We start from the raw sequence: 21,818 nt of genomic DNA on the forward strand, positions 1-21,818 counted from the left end.
AATCACCGCGCCGGTGGTGTGGAAACTGTCATTCGCAATCACAGATTCTACTTTTTGGAAGTATGACCAACATAAGAATTTTCACCGGAAAAAGTCGTCTGAACAAGAAAGTAACATCCACTTTTGTTCTGACCAACTAAGGGAAAAAAAACATTGCAGTAAATCACACCGATTAAATCTAATGATCGCTTATCAAATCACGTCAAACCGTGCAAATTATACTTTGTTCTCAAATTGTTAATGTTAACAACATCAGCATTGCGTGACTACATTTAATGCCCTTCCAATATTTATCCTTGTTTTTGCATGGGCCGGTTGCAGGCTCTTTTTTCTGTAGCCGATCCGAAGTCCGAAGTCTTTTGCATTTTACAACGGGTGAATCTCCAATTGTCACTGGTGATTGTCGTTTGAACCTTTCTGGATCCGCCATCAAATTGATAAGTTTAATTATATCAAGTGCTGTGAGAAAAGGCTATAAATCTCCACCGCCAACATCCTCACTCGTAATATAGCCTACTAGCCGAGACTCCTTCTTTATGTGTACAGATGTGACGTAATGACGCAAAGACATGCTCGAATTTCCCGCGGAAATCCACCAGTACCACTGGAATTAAAAACATTATTACAAGCTTACCATTTTGAATCGAGTTACGGCAAGCAGAGAGTTTTGAAAACTGGCTGGTTATGTACTTGCTCAAAAAATTATTTTCGATAATTTTTAACCAAAAAACGTTACGGACTGCAGCTTTAAGCTTACTGATATTTTAAATATTATTGGGATTCAATAGATAATAGAAGGATCTTTGTAAACCTCTAAAATTTGAATACTTAAATGTTTTTTAAATGTGTTTTTTGGTAATGGGACAGCAGTTTGCACCAATTCTGTATAATGGCCCATATATATATTATGTCTGTAGCATCCGCCATCGAAGGTTGAAAGCGTCATGACCCTCACAGGAAATGAATAGAACACGTCAGAGAAACAGTGTAGCCACACAATCACCCACAAACACTGTTGATTTAGAGCAGTGCGCCCTTGTGTTCCCAGCATACCCGTATCCCAGCTGCACCAGCCCTAAACAAATCAATTCACAGCGGCCAAACTCAATCCAATCAATTTGAATTACAATTTCTGACCAACACTACCATTTGCTTTTGATTTAACATGCACATCCTCTCTGACTTCAGTCAATTTGGATAAAGTTTACTGGATTTAATGTTGCAGAACGAAACAACAAAGCCACACACAGACTTTTGAGGTTTGTAAAGACTTTTCTATTCCCTCAACACTCCCGGTTTCGAGTTTTATTTAAAATTCTGTCATGGTACACTGATGCTGTGCGTGAATCAGTGTGGCCTAATTACAACTCCAGTGATTACTGCGAAGTTTAATTAGCGGAAAACAAGACATGGCACAATGAATTTCTTCCCAGATCCCCACCAGGATCACACAGAATATCAGGAGTTCTGTTTTTCTCTCTCCCGTCTCTAGTGTGTGTCTGTGTGCGAGTGTGTGTTTCTCTCCATGCTTTGGTTCAGCTACTGAACTTCCTGTTTAATTCTGATGTTAACCCATATGGACTGGAGTTTCACGGTAGTGGGGTTCTGGATTATTCTGTTACACAATCTGACAATGTCTAGCACACTATGTTTCCTGCATTATCCAAACCACTAGGATGGCTGTTAAGGAAACGAGGACTACAGCCAAGTTTAGCACCCTTTAACACTCATATACACACAGAAGGGAAAACAGCTCACTGATGCCACCTTATGGATAATTTTGGCCATTGCAAAAGGTTATCATGTTGTGAGGAAAGGAGAGAATGTGTTACCTCTATCGCCACCACAACAAGGATCAGCTGAGTCTCTGATTCAGGGAAGTACGTGTTCACTTGTGGAGACAAACCAATCAAGGCACAGTTGGTCACCACGGCGATAACACTCATTGTCTCGAATGCCAACTGGAAGAATAAAAGGCCCAAATGTTATTTTTTGTGAGTGTGTGTGCGTAACGGTGCTATTGTTGTTAACTAAAACTTAAACTTTTAAAAAATTATTTACGTAATTGAAATATAGCTGAAATAAAATTAAATCTAAACATTAGATGACAATCTTAAACTTAAAAAAAAATTAACATATGTTCAAGTTGCAGTACTAAAATTACTAAAATGCAAATAGAAATATTTTTGTTAGAAATAGAAATAGAAAATAACTAATAAAAATCAAGGCATATAAAAAATTGCTAAAAATCTAAACTCAACTAAAGAGAAAACTGAAAGTATAAAAATAAAAGCTAATTCAAAATTTTAATAAATACCATCATAGTTTATAAATAATAATACAATTATTAATGTAAAATACAGCATTAAGTATTGTGACAGACTTAACTGCATGCTTCTTATGATCATAAAGACATTTCAATCAAATATTGAATAATAATCTCACATGCATACAAGTGGACATTAGATGTATAAATATGAGTTATATATTATAATAATTCACATTTTTTACTATTTTTATCAAATAAATGCAGCCTTGAGCATAAGAGATTTGTTTCAAAAACAAAGAAAAGAAATCATACAGACCCCAAACTTTCGAACGTAAATATTGTAACAAATGTGTGTAGTGTACCTTTAAAGAATGAGTAGGTGTGGGCCAATTTTTTACTGCTAATGTATATTTATAATAGCCCTTTTTCCCCCTTTTTTTTTTTTACATAAATCCATTATTATTATGACTCATATGGGCTATTATTGACTGTTATAATATGCTACTATTGAAGTTTATGTCCTCTGCTTTCTACAGCACTGTACATTTTCTGTGTCTCTTAAGCCTTCCTTAAAGTACAGAAATGATCATCTCTTCTGGAAGTGAGACTTTCTCACCAGGTTTTCTCACCTGCCACACCCCGATGTTCGCGGCTGGTTCTGAGAAGGGACGCTTGAAAACATGGCACATCTTGAAGGCGTCAGAATAAACCTCAGTGATGTTGTTCAGCACCACCAGCACGGCAGCCAGCGGGTACACACAGGAGAACAGACTCACATAGCCGAACAACAGGAACTGCTCAAGGTAGTCGTCAAATGTGCCCTGGTGATCAAAGTATTTCAGAGAGATTCAATTCTAAAGGTCAAAGAGGGTCATGTCAAACTAAATTATGACTGTTTTTGATGCAAGAAACAGTGGACAGGAACACATTATTTTTACTTTGTTACTGTACTTAAAAATGAAAATTCTGTCATCATTTACTCACCCTCAAGTTGTTTCAAACCTGTATGAATTTCTTTCTTCTGCTGAACACAAAAGAAGATATTTTGAAGAATGTCGGTAACCAAACAGTTGATGGACCCCATTTACTTCCATAGTGTATCTATTTGTCCTTCTATCAGTCATCAACTGTCTGGTTACCGACATTTTTCAAAATATCTTCATACAGGTTTGAAACTTGAGGGTGAGTAAATGATGACAGAATTTTCATTTTTTTAAGAGAACTATTCCTTTAAGTATACATTTATAAATGTATAGTAGTACATTGTTCGAGTATCAGTTCTTTATCAGAGTATTTTTATAACGGAAAACTTTTACTTCACTAAATTTCAATATCTTACTTTTCACTCCACTACATTTCATAAAATCATTGTCATTCCTCGTTATTTTGAACTGAAGAAATCGTCACTAGCAGTGTCCGATTCGTGAACGAACTGATTCTTTCCAATGAATCTGTTAAATCGGTCCGCTAATCTCACTGAACGATTCATTTGTGAATTGGACCAATCCGATTGCATCTGTTCTCGAGTCAACAACTCACTGATTTATTCAAAGATGATCTAGACAAGTACATGGAAACTATCCAAAGCTCTGTTAATCCCAAAGCAATGAAAACTGTATCTCTACATTCATCTTTTTTGTCCTCTTAAGGTATAAATGTTATTGCATTGTTCTTGTTTTTTTGTTACCCTGGCAACTTATTTGTGTCTGTGTATCTTTCTGTTGTTTCCATGTTTGTCTGTATTGCTTTAATGCTTTGTAATGTTTAAAAAAAGAAAGAAAAAAAACTCACTGATTCAAATGAAGCGGTCAGAGCGAGACTCCAGTTAAGTGGTTCATTGAATTTACAAGTCTGACTCAAAAAGAGCCAAGAACGGGAAATCCTCGGAGCTTTAGTACACGTGCAAATGCAGAATTATAGGATTTATTATTGTAAATGAAAATCAAATTTAGGTCACGACTGTAAGTCTGTAAAAACTAGGTATAAACTAAACATAACATTAAAATAATGCAAATTAATGCCCATGCATCTTCCCCGCTGCCATAGCAGTTTCAAATGATGTAAAACTAGTATGTTTGCATAGCATTCTTTAAAAAAAAAGTTAACACATTTTTGCCCTATGAGACGTTTGTTTTTGTATTGTATGTTCACATTTTTTAAAACTCACATTATGTTTTTCTTCATTTCTATGTAATATATGGTATATTTTGTTACTGCCAGTTGTTGTTTGCACACTTGAATTTTCAGTAATTATCAGTGTATGACAAATGTTGGTAATAAAAGTCTTCTTACTGGCAGATCAACTCATATTAAGTGTCTGCATAATCTTCCTTATTGACTAGTGCTGGCTCCTTGACAATTCATAATACTTCATAATGATGTCAGACTGAGCTGTAACCTATTTAAAGCTCTGTGTGTGTGTGTGTGTGTGTGTGTGTGTGTGTGTGTGTGTGTGTGTGTGTGTGTGTGTGTGTGTGTGTATACACAGTATATACTAAGTGCTTGCTCACAAAATCCAGTCCATAATTCTACTTGTTTGTTAATATTGCCAATTATTTTAATACTGCCAACTCGAGGCACCCAAATGAGGACCTACCAGATAGGTGTTCATGTCAGATTCCAGCTGAACTTGTTCCAGCAGGGGGAGCTCTTTATCCCCCATCAGCCTCCTCATCCTCTTGTGTACCTTCTTGTTCCTCCTCCTCTGCAGCCAGTATGGCAGGAAGGCCTCCATCACTTGGTTCAGGATTTGAGAGGTGATGAGCAGAGTGGCCAAACTCTGAAGATTCACACACAAGCAAGAGGCAAAGATACTTGCATTTAAAACTATAATGCAACTTGTAAATCATAGGTTGTTATTAAGTCATTCAACTTCACTTGATTTATTTGTGGATGCAGCTGAGCTCTGAAATACTCACCTGTCTAAGAAGCACCATATCTTGCATGACAAAGGCAATATAGAAGAGAGAGGCAAAGCAGTTTACGAAGTTAAACTGGAAACAAACAACAACAAATCCAATAATTAAGACTAAATTTGCACTTTAGAAATTTGCTTAATTTGAATTGCAAGGGACGAACCTTTAACCCAAAGCATTTGCACTACTTTTACTTTCATTTCAATAAAGATTATTAAATGTAATGATATAGAGATGACTTTTTAATATTTTCAGGCCTGAAAATCACAATTTTAAAATTAGTGGGAATATTGCAGGCATAAATCCATTTACATGAGGTAAAATATCAATCAATGAAATAGTAAAACATTCAGTAATAAGACTGCATGAAGTATAAAAACACACAAAAAACTTGAAAACATACCACCAAAACCTTGAGCACGAGGTGATTTTGAAATGATGACTCCAATCTGTGGTTTTCTGAACAACAAAATACATGAAAATGGGATTTACCTCCATGTTGAGAAGAAACATTTTAATTTCAAGAGTAAAAAAAACAATTAGAGTGAGACATTAATGACATTTACATGAAAGTATGGACAAGTCACATATAATTTAGACAAGGGGCAAACTTCCTCAGCAAATTTCAAAGGAGACAGCGGGATGACTTAAAAGTATTTAAATTAATAAATAATTAATAAAAATGAATATATTAAAATAATAGGCTATCTATCTAGATAGATAGATAGATAGATAGATAGATAGATAGATAGATAGATAGATAGATAGATAGATAGATAGATAGATAGATAGATAGATAGATAGATAGCCTATTGTTTTAATATATTCATTTTAATTAAAATAATATATTAATTTCTATTAAAATAATAGGCTATTATTTTAATATATACATTTTTATTAAAATAATATATTAATTTCTATTAAAATAATAGGCTATATATATATATATATACAGTGCAATGCATAAGTGAATACACCCATGCTAAAGTTGACTAAAAAGAGGAATAAAAAATCATATTTTGGAAATTGAACTTAATGCCTTAATTAAACAAAATTAGGAAAAATCCAACCTTTCAGGACACCAATTTTCTTTGTGAATGAATAATGTATCGTAAATAAATAAATGTTCTTCCTTAAAATACATGGTGCATAAGTGAGTACACCCCTATGTTAAATTCCCATAGAGGCAGGCAGATTTTTATTTGTAAGTATGTTTTTAAAAAATTTTTTAGGATACTATGCATCCTGATAAAGTTCCCTTGGCCTTTGGAATTAAAATAGCCCCACATCATCACATAACCTTCACCATACCTAGAGATTGGCATGGGGTACTTTCCATAAGATCATCTCTCAATGCAAATCAAACTAGCTATTAGGCTAACTGAAATAAAACCATGCCAATCTCTAGGTATGGTGAATGCTATGTGATGATGTGGGGCTATTTTAATTCCAAAGGCCAAGGGAACTTTATCAGGATGCATAGTATCCCAAAAAAAAAAAAAAAAAAAAAAAAAACCTTAAAAATAAAAATCTTCCTGCCTCTATGGGAATTTAACATAGGGGTGTACTCACTTATGCACCCTGTATTTTAAGGAAGAACATTTATTTATTTACGATACATTATTCATTCACAAAGAAAATTGGTGTCCTGAAAGGTTGGATTTTTCCAAATTTTTTAAATTAAGGCATTAAGTTCAATTTCCAAAATATGATTTTTTATTCCTCTTTTTAGTCAACTTTAGCATGGGTGTATTCACTTATGCATTGCACTGTACATGTGTGTGTGTATATATATATATATATATATATTAATTAATAATGTAAAATTATAAAACATAACATGGGTAATCCAAAAATTAATCATGGTTATTTAATGTAAAATGTTAAATAATTCAATACATAAATAAAAATGTTTTGAAAACAAACAGCTTTTTCATAATTACAGCAAAATTCTGGAAATATCTTAACGTATATACAGGGGAGGCGGGCTTCAAATAAAAACATACATTTGGAATCATTATTTTGTCTTTATTTCTCATAATTGCTAGTTAAATCTCGCAATGTGATTTTACATCTTACAATAGCGACTTTATATCTCACAATGGCCCTCATTTATCATTCTTGATTAGAAACGGGCGTATATGTTGGCGTAAGATTATGCTTACACTCTTCTCACCGCCTGATTTATGAAGCTGTGCGTACCTTTGAAATCCAGGTGTACGCAATACCTGCCCTTGATAAATGCCGCGGCTGAAAACGAGCGTCATTAGAATAACACGCCCCTATATATTCAAGTCTCCGCTCCCCCCACGCCCTCATTTTACGCCATGGACACACGGAAGACGGCAAAGAAGAGAAACTTCTTTGAGAAAGAGAAAGCGAAACCAGGGAAGAGGAAAGAAACAAAATTGATTTCTAGATTTTTATTATTAATGACGCTTATTGTTATTTAGGAGAAGAATGTCGTTATTATTATTATTTGTATTATTATTATTATTATTATTATTATTATTTAAAAGAAGAAGAATGTCATTTTTATTATTTTGTCAGTCTGAATTATTTTTTTGGTCATTGAAAGCCTTTCATTACTAAACCCAGTCCGTGCACACCTGCCGGGCCTAACCCTGGCCTAACCATCGTTTCAAAGAATAGTACAACGGCGAGCGCGTCGAGTATAAACGCCTCGTCCGTTTGGGGAGGTGCGCGCGCAGTCTGCGGAGACTCGCGCTGCGGAGCCAGGCGAAAGTATAAACAAGGCTTGAAACGTCAGGTAAAGCGCACAGGCTCGCAACTTAAGGAATACATATGCCTACAATTCAAATGCTTTGGTAAAGTCACACAAATTAAATATTGAAGTCCATGTTGCACAAAAATAAACACTGAAGTTTATAATTACTATGTTGTTGTTTTTTTACAGTGGGTCATAATATATCATATCTTTTAGTTTGTCAGTGCGTTTTGTGGTGTTAGTAATTGTTTTTCTGCGCATTCCCGCACTCAAAACGTGCGTACACCACCTCCTGAGCTGGCGTAGGATTTGAGCGTGCCGTACGCCAACGTCCATATTGATAAATCTCAAAGTCACCGTGGTTTTGGGTGTACGCCAGGTGTACGCTGGAAATTTGGTGTACGCACTTTTGATAAATGAGGGCCAATGTGACTTAATATCTTGTAATAGCAACTTTATATCTCACAGTGTGATTTTATTTCAGATTTTAAATGTTGTCACTTTAAAAAAAATATACTTTGAGGCAGAAATGGGTTTCCTTAAGATAGTTTAAACTTAACCAAGATAAGATTACAAAATAGCATTCTACTATTATACTAGCCAAGATAAAAAAAATAAAAATAAATAAAACACACTGAAAAGAGGATAACAGTAGAATGTCTAAAGTGGACCATTGAAATACAATCTATAAGCAACTACACGTTAACTACCGTTTATTAGAGTATTAGTAGACTGTCTGCTTATCTGCTAACACTTTATCATGATGCTCCCCAACAGACATTCTACTGACTGCAAGTAATTTGGCAACGACATGTCAACTTATTCTGCAAACCTGAACTCTAAAGGCCGTAAGAGTAAGGTCTAAAGGCTATACTCACAGCGAAGTTCTTTTTCGTTCTTCGCTTTGGGGTAAAAAGAAGTTTGAAATACCTTTGCAGCGGTATAGCGTTACTGAACATCCTGACGCCGCCAACGCTCCTGAGAGCGGCGTTTAGATGAATATGCAAATATGTGCTGTGCAGTTTCCTTTCAATAACAAAACAAACACACAACAAAAAAGACAGCGGTGAGAAAACAGCACTTAAGAAAACATCTGATCGTAGCGATTTGGATGTTTGCACGAGCTCTGCAATTCAGCACTCCAGTAAAGTCACGTCACTTTTATATACCACTTTATACAATAGATTTTTAAACCAAGCAGCTTTACTGTATTACACATGAAAACAGTGTCAGTATCTCTTTCAATTAGAAATTGAAAACAACTTAATTTTCTACTATAAAGCGGCTCTCCAGTGTGTTTTTACTCGCAGACGTCTGAACTGAAGAAATGAAGCAGAGAAGATTTCGATGTCAAAGAAGACGGAGCCTCAGAGCACACCAAACTATTATCTGTATCCAGGCCGTATCCAGATCTGATGAAGGACCTGCGCCTGGACACGACGACAACGCAGTCCTGAAGTGTCAACTAGTCTCTCCCCTGTGAAGGCCTCCTTCCCTTCTCTTTACCTCTGTACAGATAAAACGCTGTCGGGATAATTCTGGTTGAGTAGTTTGTTGAGGGTTGGTTTGTAAAGAAGGACTACACGCCTGCGCACATATATATATTCAAATGCGCATACCTATAGACTAAACACGTGATGCGTATGTGCACGCCGTCAGCGTTTTCGCGGGTTTGCGTTTTTGAGGTTTGTGCAGAGATAAACTTTTATTCACAAATTTTCAAGGCTTGCACCTTGGAACCTATTTCAGGGTTTGCATTCTTGAGCCACCAGGCACTGTTGTTGTGCGGATGACCGGGCCGTTGAGTGTTTTCTGTTAGAACGGTGTCGTGTTAGCACCCCTAAGTTAATAACTAATGATCTTTGCAACGGAAGTGAATCAATCAAAACTAACTTTAGCTGGACAATAACTATATTCTAGAGCTGCTCCATTAATCCATCTCCGTTCCAATAATTTCCTATTATCATTGTAAAGCTGCTTTGAAACAATCTATATTGTTAAAAGTGCTATGTAAATGAAGGTGACTTGACTTGACTACGTATTCGCCAAGGACCAATGGTAGTTTGAAGGTGTTTACCAGCCAGAGCAAACTTTTCTGGAAAGTCTCGAAGTCTCGAGTTTCGAACTCCCAAAATGAACACAAAACAAACTTTATTTTGGCCTGATTTTGTTTCGAAATTACGTCACACCAGTTCGTTCTTACATTTCACTTCAAGTGTATCGAGACCTTAACACCTAACCCAAACCAAACAGTCTACTAATACTAGTTGACATGTAGTTGCAAAGTTACTTATTGTTAGTACAATGTCTAAAGTGGACCACTGAAATAAAGTGTAACAGAAGATGATAAAAGAAAGAAAGAAAAAAGAAAGAAAGAATTTCAGGCTTACCCCAGTTTGTGAGAAACTCAGCAGCATAGCGATACAATAAGTTCATGATCTCAATGACCACAGCGTAGATGATACTGGGAACAAACATCAGAATGCCGGACGCAAAGTTTGGATTTTCGGTGTATATGCTTATGGCCCAGTTCTCCATGTCAAAGTAAATCATCATCACGTAAAAGGACAGATACAGGCACAGCAGAACGAAAGGAACCGACACCAAATATATCCTCAACTGCCGCCTGTCAAGGGAAAAAAAACACTGTCAAAACAAAATGAGCATCTAGAACACTTTCCATATTTATCATGCTTGTATTTGTTTGATGTTGATTTCGAATATGCAGTTCTATTTATTATCATTATTACATTTTAAAGGTCTGAGACATGCAAACCAGGTTTTGGTGCCAATCAAAGTATAAAAGATGTGCTTAATATCCCTTTTTGTCTGCCAAAACATGACAATATTTCAAAAATTGGTACTTGGAGCTAGGGTAGACTGGTTCCTCTCGCCCCGTGACTGGATTAAACCCCAGAGCTCCATGGAATCCAGGCCTCGGTTCTTCAAACGCTTTCTTGCGGCTCAGCGTTCCCCACCCGTACGCTAACGTAGCGCTGCATCTCTTCCACACTTCCAGGAAAACCGTAGACCAAACCAGGTTGAAGACAGCAAACAGCACGTACTTGTCGTAGTCCTCCCAGTCAAAGAGGTAGTAAGGGATACCAATGAGGGCCATGGGTACCAAGGCAAATGTGAAATACTCCAGAAATCCAAAATAGAGCGCCAGACCCTCACCAAAGTAACATCTGATGTCATCTACATTATGGATGACACAAAGAGAACATCTTCAATGAATAAAGCACAGTGCATTGTGGTTTCAATGCAATTGTTTGATGATCTAAAACACCAGTTTTTAAGATGGAGCAGGTACAATTCTGCTTCACTTTACATTTGCATTAAACAAGCAATCAACAGAATTCGTTGAATTTCCACAATAATTCAAGAGAAGCAAAAGTATGTAAAACTGCTATAAATCACACCCACCCACCGAATATGACATTCAGCTGTACTTATATAACCAAAATTCTTGTGAAATTCTTTTCACAGTAAGTTGTATCAACAAACTGATATAAAGGCTGGAGTTGGGTTTAAAGTTCATGCTGCCAGCGCACACAGACAGAGTGACTCACCCAGTGGCTGGAAGGATAGTTTGATCTTTTTGTACCAAGAGAACGAGAGTCTCTTAAGGTCTTCTTTGTTATGGAGAGGGAAATACTGGACTAGGACACCTTTGGATTGCAATCTCCGCACTGAAAAAGAGTTTACCATCAAAATGTAACTTATTATTCAAATGATGAAAAAAACATTGTGGACAATTACAATTACATGTGATTTAAAAAATACTAAAGGATTAATATTGTAAAACAGCAAATATGATGGTTTGAATGGTGATGTTTTTTTTTTAAAGGTATACAAAGTAACTTTTTCTAATTTTTTGACAAATGTTTAAAATAATGTACTCCCAATGAGATGAAGTCAGTGGCTTAAAAATGACATTTTATTCTACAAGGGGAGGGTCTTCCAATCATGGGGGCTGCCATGTTGAGATCACATGATCTGTTAAATATCAGGCACTTTCAGTTGCATAATAAAATAATCATAGGTGATAAATACATTAGGTTGCTCCACAATATCAGTGGTAAGCCAAAATGTTTTCTTTTCTGTCATATGATGCATCCACACCCATAGGTGGCAGTATAAAGTCAAATCATGTGTCAAATCAGAATGCAAAACAAAAAAATAAAGAATTACTTATTACAAATACCGATATTTATATTCCCTAATTGAATAATATATCTGAATTTCAACTTTGAATCAAGTAAATAAACAGGTAATTAAACACATTTGCATCAATAATGTCAAATGTTTGCAATGTCAAAGTGGCTCAGTTCACAGTAAATGTTGCTTCACACGAACTCCATCTTTATATCTTTTATAGAGTTTGGGTTGCTCTAACGTGCATTTGTGCCAATCATCTTCCCATACTTGCAATAGGAAGCGCTTATCAACATTAGAGAAGCTTAAATTGCTTCATGTGGTTTTCCATCAAAATAAAAGTTTGATGGTTTAACTTCTGAAATTAAATGAACACAGCCATAAATATTTGTATTGTATTTCTTACAGTAAAATATTACAATAGTAATTATTATAATATTTTATTTCCACATTGATATATAATATATTTGGAAAAATTGTGCAGCCCTACAAACAAGAACAGCATACCTGTTTTTATTTATTTTTTTATCACATTTTAAAACCGCAGACGCAATTTTTTATCAGAAAAAAATGCAAGTCGATTTTTCCCAAAATCGTGCAGCCCAAAGTTTTTTTTTTTAATCTAGTGCAGTAGGTAATACAAAAAAAATACACTTACCAACTGATTTTCCAGGGTAGAGCTTCAGTTTCGGGTATCCTGGAACGTGCTCTTCATTCTTAGCCCTAAGTGTATCCAACTCATGTTTGATAATGTATTGACACTCCGCATCACTGAGAAATGCTTGACCATCTCCTATGAGCACAACACAACAGTCTTATAGAGCAACCAGGACCAAATCTACGTAAAGCCTATGTGAGGAACTAATGCAGCCGAAATCCCCAAAATGGTTTCTCAACATACTGTGAAAAAAACAATACAGCAACACACTATCATACTCCTTATATTCGGTTATAAATGAAGCTCACCCTCAAAGTCTCTGAAGCTTTCTCTATTGGCATAAGTGAACCCTCGCATTGTGCCATCTTGAAACTCCTTAAACAACCCAACATCCTCAGCTCCGTTTAAAAGCCTCTGTAACGTGGAACCCACCACATAGACATTTGGGTTAGACTTCTGATCATCCTGAACTGGAAGAAGCACTTGATCCACCAACAACTCTGCTCCTATAAAAGAAATGGCAGTTTTAGGAACTGGGTATGTCCTGATAAATGACACACGTATACAATTAACACTGAAAAGTATTGCTCAGTGTTAGAAAGAAAACTACATGTGATGACATATCATAATATGAAATATGTATATCAAGATCACTGACATGTAAGAGTGCCCTCTGTAGTCTTAAAAATCTAGTTATACCATGTTCTTACATATTGTACTTTCTCTGTATTCATGTTGGTTTCATTTGGTTTTGAAATATCTGAATCCATTTTCAAGAAACGTTTCAATTTAATTACTCTAAAAAAGTGTCATGTGGTGTAACCATCAAGTTAAAAAAAAAGTATAGAACATATTTTCCTTACACCTTGAATACATATGAGTGTACACACTTTTAGATTAAATATATTTTCAAGGAAAAACGTATTTCTACAAATACCAATTCCTAATAATTTAAATGATTACTTTATAGATATCACTACATGTCGTCATAAAAATAAACATTTTCTGATATTTTGAGAATTATTGATCTTGATACACATTTGCATTTATTCATTTATCCATACAAATAAGGAAGATCACAAGCAATTTCTCATATGGCCAACAATTTTTATTGCACACAATGACAGGTTTAGTAAAAATCTAATTTAGTAAACAAGATAGAACAGAGGTGAAATGCAGAAAGGAAAAGAATGATGATGGAAAGATTGGGTCGAAATTGGGTCGAGGTTGGCAGCTCATTCCACCAGAGAACAGTATCACTTCCTGTTTTATGGGTTTTTTTTGCATGTTGGCTACACCACATGATACATGCATATTACAGGCAAAAGTTATGAAACATTATAGGTATCGGCCGTTTTGATTATAATTGTTATTATGCGAAACTACTCTTTTAAGGAATTAATTACCAGAACAGTTGCATCACCCCGAAATATTTAACTTTATGCCCTAAATGGATTTTAAAGGTACAATATGCAACATTATCTGCCGCTAGAGGGCGCTACATTCCAAACAACAACAACGGCGTAGCTTGATGACGATGTGAAGGAGCGTGGAATGATGGGAACTGTTGTTTTCAACTCCACCGTGGATGTAAATCAGTCAGAAGGGAATCGAAAAATCATGTTCATGGATGAGGTTAAGTTATATTTTTATAAACGTTGCGTTTAATGACATGCTTTTTGTGGCGAGGGGGGCGTGGTTCAGCTCGGTCTGTAACGGGAGAGAGAGAAACGAGACGAGTGCAAATGACGAAAACCTGTATCTTATTGCAGTATTACTGGCGTGGAGAGACCGTGCTGGAACGAGAGAGAGAGAGAGGGACTGAGGACTCGTACGAGAGACTGGAGAGAAAATTGGACGAAGAGAAAGAAAACCGGTGGATCCGAGCTTTCATTTTTGAACTGTTTTGTGCCGTCACGGTTGCCACGGTGAATGCGCGTTGTGTGCGACTTTTGTTTGTTTTGTTTTATTTTAATACAGTCCCAGTCACGCCGACCCGTCTTCTTCCTTCCTGACTCTTGAACCTCATCACACTTTCATTTCATTAAAATGAATTTACAGCAAGAAAAGTAAGGTTTAATACTAAATTGGTTATCATAGATGTTACTGTATTTGTCGAATTCATTGTTGTGATAACGCGGCGCAGTTTTCTGCGTAAAAGTACATTTTAACATACCCACATCATTTGCCAAAATACTGATTAATCTTTATGTATAACACATTTATTTACATGGCCATAAACACCAGACGTGATAAACAATGTCAATAAACTAAACACAAACCTAAAGCAATAATACTTTCCTTACATAAACATAACTATTACCGAATGCTACATTTGGAAAATATAAAATTAAGCATGCTTTGTCAACAGAACCAGCTGCAATCGGTAAAGAATAATTGTGTTCCATAACGACTGCACGAAACAAGCTAACGTTTGTTGCTTGATAGACGCTACAACTACAACTTCCGCATTTGTCCAGGACTCCACGCAGTACGAGCGGAAACCGAGGGTAACGCGGATATGACGCAATTGACTGGCGACTCCCAGCTCCCCCCTGCTCTAACGCCCCGTTTCCTTGGTTAAAATCACAATTTTCTCACGATTTAAAAACAGTTGGAAACATTTGGGATATTGTAAGTAATCAACTTAACAAAATATATAACACTGGCCTTGAGAGTTTGGGATATTTTAATGCAAAAATCTTACATATTGTACCTTTAATACAGAAAAGAAATTGTAAACTTGCTCATCAAAGAAAAGGTTGCCTATATTCAAAATTAAATTTGTAATGATTTTCTTTTTTTATAAACGAGCATAATGTCACTGAACCATCATCAGTTCTTAATTTTCATATAAAACCACCTCATGTTACTGGTTTCTGGTATTTAAACGTTACAGCATTTATCGTTTACTGCAGCTTATTTAATTAAGTTGAATCAAAATTAAATACAGAACTTGTAATAATATCTATTTAACACTGTAATGTCAGACTATTTTAATTAACAAATAGAGTACTGAGCATATGCTACAGTTATAATTTTTTATCAGAACCAAGTGTCTGTGCAAGCAATATGTATGAAGTAAGTTTAAAAGAGAAGCATGTGTGTTTCCTCTACAGGCAGAATCTGATATTCTATATCTGTGACCTCTGTGAAGGGCAGGGTTCACATTTGGTGGGTCACAGTGGTTGAGTAACACTGACAAAGGCACTTCAGACACAGACAACTTCAGAAGGCAAGCAGATATCATATTTCAGAAAATGTTCAGTTCCTGTCAACCTCTATCCCTAGATGTAACATGCCAAGGGTCTCACCTCCATTTTGCTGCTTGTCTCTGATCCTGTTTAGTAACCAAGTGATGGCCTCTGCTTTAGTGTCATCAGCAAGCTCCAGGACCACCAGAGGGGTGAACGAAGAGACATCACTGTCAGAAACCGACATGCCGAGATGCATTTTTCCTGATCCCTGTGTTATACACAGACCAAGAGAGGCAAGGGGCAAAATAAATTATAAATAAAACATATCACTCTCCTCAAGATTCAGATGCAGAATATACACCACAAGAAACACCAAACATTTCACCCGGTGAAGAACGAGCTTTATTTGCATCCATAACTGTTTATGGAAATATTTTCCTGTTACTGAGAAGTATCAAATGCAAATAGGTCATTCTAAAAATTAGGTGCCGCAATAAAAGTCACGCCACAGAAAATTTCATCACGTCGCACATTGCGTATTGCTTGATGATGAAGACATATCATATAAAATTCACTGTGTGATATGACTCACTATTCCAATATCCTCTACCATTAAAATCTATTTCAAATAAATGCTGTTCTTTTTAACTTTTTATTCATCAAAAAATCTTTAAAAAATGACCTTGGTTTCCCACAAAAATATATATATATTAAGCAGCATAACTGCTTAACTTTAACCCTCAGACGGTCTTCGTTTCGGAGTCGCATCCTGGGCCTTCCCGGTCAGAAGTGACCGGAGGCCTAAAAATGAAACTTCCTCCATCCTAGTAAAACCAATGCAATTTATTTTTGTTCTATAATATTTATTCTTTTTAATTTAGTATTTTGAGATCATTTTATTGAATTTATTAATATTTATGCAATATTTATGGTCTATTTTTGCCATTGAAAATAATTAAAAAATGTATATAAATATATGTATTTAAAAAATATATATATATACAGTATTTTAGTTTAATATAGAGTCTAGGCCTTCAAAAAAAAAATGTTTGAAGCAGATTAGCACCATCTGGTGAGAGTATGGAGAGAAAGCGTAGGAGCATGGTGTAACCACTAGATGGCATCTACAGTTCTCTATGGAGAGGCATGTGAATTCCCCAGCTGTTTATGGACACAATTTGTACAGAATTTGTAACAAAAAATGCAATTCATTCAATTATAACACTTTTTGTAAAATAATATTAAGTTTTTTAATTTTTTTTTCAATTTCCCATTCATTTTCTATGGGGGTCATTTTTGACCGAAGACCACAAGTGTGACTATTTTTTTTACGACCACTTAGCATGCTCGAATCATGACCTCAATTTTTTTGTGCGTGCACATACCTAATGCCATACAAGTCACCAAGTTTCGGAACATTCCAATGAAGCTGTGATTTAAAAAAATTCAAAACAGATTTTTTGTAATCAAAATTTATTGGTGTTTATGTGTATAAAAGTGTGTGTGTGTGTGGGTGGGTGTGTCTTTTTTGTACTCTTGATGTTGTAGAGTGTCACCCCTTTACAGCGGTGTACTTTTTTTTAGGATTGAGGCCGATTTGTAGATTGTACAGACAAAAATTCGGAGAATTTTTTTTTTTTTGTCAATTTCCCATTCATTTCCTATGGGTCGGTCATTTTTGACCGAAGACCAAAATCGTCACTATTTTTTTTACGACCACTTAGCATGCTCGGATCATGACCTCAAATTTTTTTTTGTATTCACATACCTAATGCCATAAAAGTCACCAAGTTTCATAACATTCCGATGAAGCTGTGATTTTTAGAAATTCAAATGAATTCAAGTCAGAAATGACCGAGGACCGTCTGAGGGTTAAATGTTTCTTGAGCACCAAATCAGCATATTAGAATCATTTCTGAAGGATCATGTGACATGGAAGACTGGGGTAATGATACCATCACTGGAATAAATTACATTTTTTAAATACATTAAAATAGAAAACAGATACTTAAAATTGTAATAATGTTTCACAATATTACTGTTTTTACTGTATTTTTGATCAAATATATGCAGGCTTGATCAGCATAGGAGATGTATATACATTTTGATAGTCAAAAAAAAGGAAGCAATAACTAACCTGATGACAGAATAGAATAGAAGATGCTCTAAAGGAGCTGGTGTTTGTAAGTATTGTACTAGTTTGCAAATACTTATCTGTGTTTATAACAGTACACTGTTAATTCCACACTCTGAAATATTGTCACTCGTGGCATTGAGCAGTCAATGATTTTGTATCATATTTTTGTATCACTACTCCATATTTCACCTGACCATATACAGTAGAAACATGCCAGTGATATTTTCATGTCTCTTGTATCACTGTGGTCTCTATTTTTGTACAGTATATCCTAAAACCAGCCAACAGACCAGGGTTATTAACTTTGCGATAATGATCAACTGATCAACTGTACATTATCCATTATGTATTCAATGTCTGTATTGTGCCTATACTGTGTGTAAAAATGAATCAAATTAAAATGTAAAAGCATAACTATTTGTATAAATAAATATATATTCATATAAATATGACGCTGACATTTCACCAGTGGCGATTTATAAAAGTCAGCTTTTAACAATTTACTCTTCAAATGTACATTTTGTTATTTCAGTGAAAAAATAAATAAATACTACAACTCTACATTTACTACATCAAGCCTAAAATTAAAATCCAGTTTAAAGGGATAGTCCGTCCAAAAAATGAAGTTTAGGTTCCCATTGACTTACATTGTATAGATTTAAAAAAAAAGACAATTGAAGCTAGTCAACCAACAATTTTGGTTACCAACTTTATTTTTATTTTTTTTATCTTCTTTGTTGTTCCATAAAAGAAAAATTATGTTTGGAACTACTTGAGGGTGAGTAAATTATTTTTGGGTGACCTATCCCTTTAACAAATAGTAGAACATTAATTAATAAAGAGGAAAACCAGAGGAAGACCTTATTTACAACTCAACAAACTGGTCTGGTTTGGACATAATCAAGTACATGACATCCTTCAACCTCAGAAGGAAAGTTGAAGGAAAGTCTGGAAAGGGACTTAAAGTAGATAGCAGAGCCTTTCCAAGTTCTCTGCTATTCCACTGCACTCCAGAGTACAGATCAAGAAGCTTCAGGAAGTTGGTGTGCTGCTTCAGGGCCTGGCAAATCTGAATTCCACATCATACCAAAGAATGCTTGGGAAGAATGTGAGACGATCAGTAAAAATGTTGAAGCTGAGTTTTGAACATAATAATTACCCAAAACATGCAAGCAAATACACAAAAGAATGGCTCTGAAGCAAGAAATGGAAGGGTTAGGAATGGCAAAGTCAAAGTCCAGACCTCAATCCAATTGAAATGTGGTGGGGTGCATGAAAACCCTCCAATGTCACACTGTTAAAGGGATAGTTCACCCAAAAATAAAAATTCTGTCATTAATTACTCACCCTCATGTCAAACCCGATAAGACTTTCTTTCATGTTCAGAACACAAATGAAGATCTTTTTGATGAAATCAGAGAGCTTTCTGTCCTTCCATTGACAGCTACGCCACTACCACTGTGACGCTTCAAAAAGTTCATAAAGTGATCACTTTATATGATGAACAGATTTAATTTAGCCTTTTATTCACATCATCAAATCATACATCAGTTGTGGTAAACGGAAGCTCAAGCATGTTCACTTGACGTGCAAGAACCAATGAGGTTCATTCTCATGTTACGCTGCAGGTTTGAGTTTCAGCAAGAACCAATGAGGTTCATTCTCGTGTTACGCAGCACATTTGAGTGTCAGCAAGAACCAATGAGGTTTGTTCTCGAGCATCGAGCAGGTTCGGTTGAGCTTCTGTTTATGTTCACATCAGTTTTTAAATGTGAATAAAAGCCTAAATTAAATCTGTTCATCATATAAAGTCTTACGGGTTTGGATTGACATGAGGGTGAGTAATTAATGACGGAATTTTCATGTTTGGGTGAACTATCTCTTTAACAATTGTAAGAAAGTATTAATGCAAGGGGTACTTATTCTCTTCAAAGTCAAATTTACATTGTTATTGTTAAATTATATTACACATATATTTGCAATATGTTTCTAAAAGTTTTCTATAAGGGTTAGGTTTGGGGTTAGGAGATCAAAATTGCATTGGTTCAATATAAAAACAACTTAAGTCAATGGAAAGTCCCCAAAAAGGTACAAAGCGAATGTGTTTTTTGTATATTGTGTCTGCCCGCTTTTATACAGCAAATTGTCTGATGTGATTAATAATGCATGTAGCCCATGTATCTATACAAATGAATTGTCTCTGCCTATTCAAAAAGGTCGAATAAACTCTTTAACAACACCTAATATGTTCTACCCAACATCACCAATTTAAAGACACATGCATCAATATACATGCAATATACAGTTCGGATAAAAACCTGAAAAGTAACATTGCACGAAAAGGTGTGGCAAAAAAACGGAAACCTAAAGAAACTAATCCTGGAGGACTATCCCGGTGTTTTTGGACATGTCTCGGGAAACACAGCATGTGATTCTTATTACAGTAAACATGAAAAACACAATCTCTCTTTTCTGTGGACGTCTTGACAGATCACTGGGCGGAGCTAAACACGCATGCCATGCCCGACAAGGAAACATACAAAGACAGACTAGCATTTATGTGATCCCAGTCACATTTATACGGATAGTTTACAAATGTAACCTATTTTTACCACTTTGCAATGCTTAAACGCTTGTAAAATAACATATTAATGATACAAAACCGCATGACAGGCCTGATACCCCACTGACATGAAACTGTCTACTCACAGTGTTGCACGCGCAATCAGCTGTCCGGAACGTGAAACAGACGTCAGTCCTGCACTTCAGACTCCCATTTAAGCTAGTTTATGTAAAAACCTTGATTGGGTTTGGGTATAATTCAAGTGTATGAGCAGGAGAGGTTTAAAGTTAAGGCTGACTTGAGTTCCTCCACGTCATCGAGATGACACAGCCCTAATTCTAGATCACACCCACCCACCGTTCAAACCTGTTATACAAACACATGCATGTGTGAGTGATTTATCAACACTGATTTAGAAATGGAGACAGAACCTACAGTAAATGCGCTTGAAATAACGTTAGATCCGCTTAGTTATTCGTGCATACGCCGTTTCCATTATCGCGTTTTAACATAAAGAAAATGGAAATATTTGTGCCTTCAGACAATACGTGTGCAGGGAAAACGACTTCTGAACTGAATATTTAACGCAGATAATTATCAGCAGACAGCTGAGAAGACCCGATCAAAGTTCACTGTTGACGTTTTGTCACGTGATCATTGTTAGTGATGTACGAGTCGTGAGTGAATTGACTCTCTTGGACCGGTTCTTTGTAATGAACCAGTCTGAATTGATTCGCAAACCAGATACATACATATCGCGATCTGGGGTGCGTTAAGCTTCACTATTAGAATATCTTCAAATTAAATTAGTTTGTGTGTAAGCAGTTTTCACAGCTAATGGACACTATTGCTTATGTGTAGCCTATATAACAAGATAGAGCAATGCATATCAGTAGTGTTACTGTGTCAGTAAGTGATTGTCAGAAACAGTAGAGAATGTTATTCTAAATTCAGCCTAAATTGGTTCAACAATTTGTTTAAAGAACTGGTTAAAAATAAATCAGTGATTATTTTACTCCACGATTACGTAACGTTACTCACGCGAGCCCTTAAACTTTCACCGATATTTTATTTTTTATCATTTTTTTGTATCTGACAATTTACTTATTATTATTTTTTTATCCCAACAGTTAATCACCCTGCAAATGCTCCTACTATACATTTTCTCGGGTTTCTGCCCATCATGTACGAAG

At 35.6% G+C, this 21,818-nt stretch overlaps 1 protein-coding gene across 1 annotated transcript in view; it reads right to left on the minus strand.

Annotated features, from left to right (window-relative positions):
- The window catches only part of ano10a (anoctamin 10a), a 44,004-nt gene extending 22,720 nt beyond the window's left edge, over positions 1 to 21,284 (minus strand). Inside the window, exons 1-12 of the mRNA XM_084385006.1 lie at positions 20,772 to 21,284; positions 16,043 to 16,193; positions 13,037 to 13,234; positions 12,729 to 12,863; positions 11,485 to 11,604; positions 10,777 to 11,110; positions 10,303 to 10,538; positions 5,588 to 5,643; positions 5,188 to 5,262; positions 4,866 to 5,048; positions 2,899 to 3,090; positions 1,833 to 1,961 (exon numbers count right to left, since the gene is read on the minus strand). Of these exons, the coding sequence (XP_084241132.1) occupies positions 1,833 to 1,961; positions 2,899 to 3,090; positions 4,866 to 5,048; positions 5,188 to 5,262; positions 5,588 to 5,643; positions 10,303 to 10,538; positions 10,777 to 11,110; positions 11,485 to 11,604; positions 12,729 to 12,863; positions 13,037 to 13,234; positions 16,043 to 16,181 (1,797 nt within the window). The 5' untranslated portion in view covers positions 16,182 to 16,193; positions 20,772 to 21,284. The remainder of the gene's footprint in view (positions 1 to 1,832; positions 1,962 to 2,898; positions 3,091 to 4,865; positions 5,049 to 5,187; positions 5,263 to 5,587; positions 5,644 to 10,302; positions 10,539 to 10,776; positions 11,111 to 11,484; positions 11,605 to 12,728; positions 12,864 to 13,036; positions 13,235 to 16,042; positions 16,194 to 20,771) is intronic.
- Positions 21,285 to 21,818: the final 534 nt, after the last annotated feature.

The sequence above is a fragment of the Rutilus rutilus genome, assembly GCF_951802725.1.
Source record: "Rutilus rutilus genome assembly, chromosome: 17".
NCBI lineage: Eukaryota > Metazoa > Chordata > Actinopteri > Cypriniformes > Leuciscidae > Rutilus > Rutilus rutilus.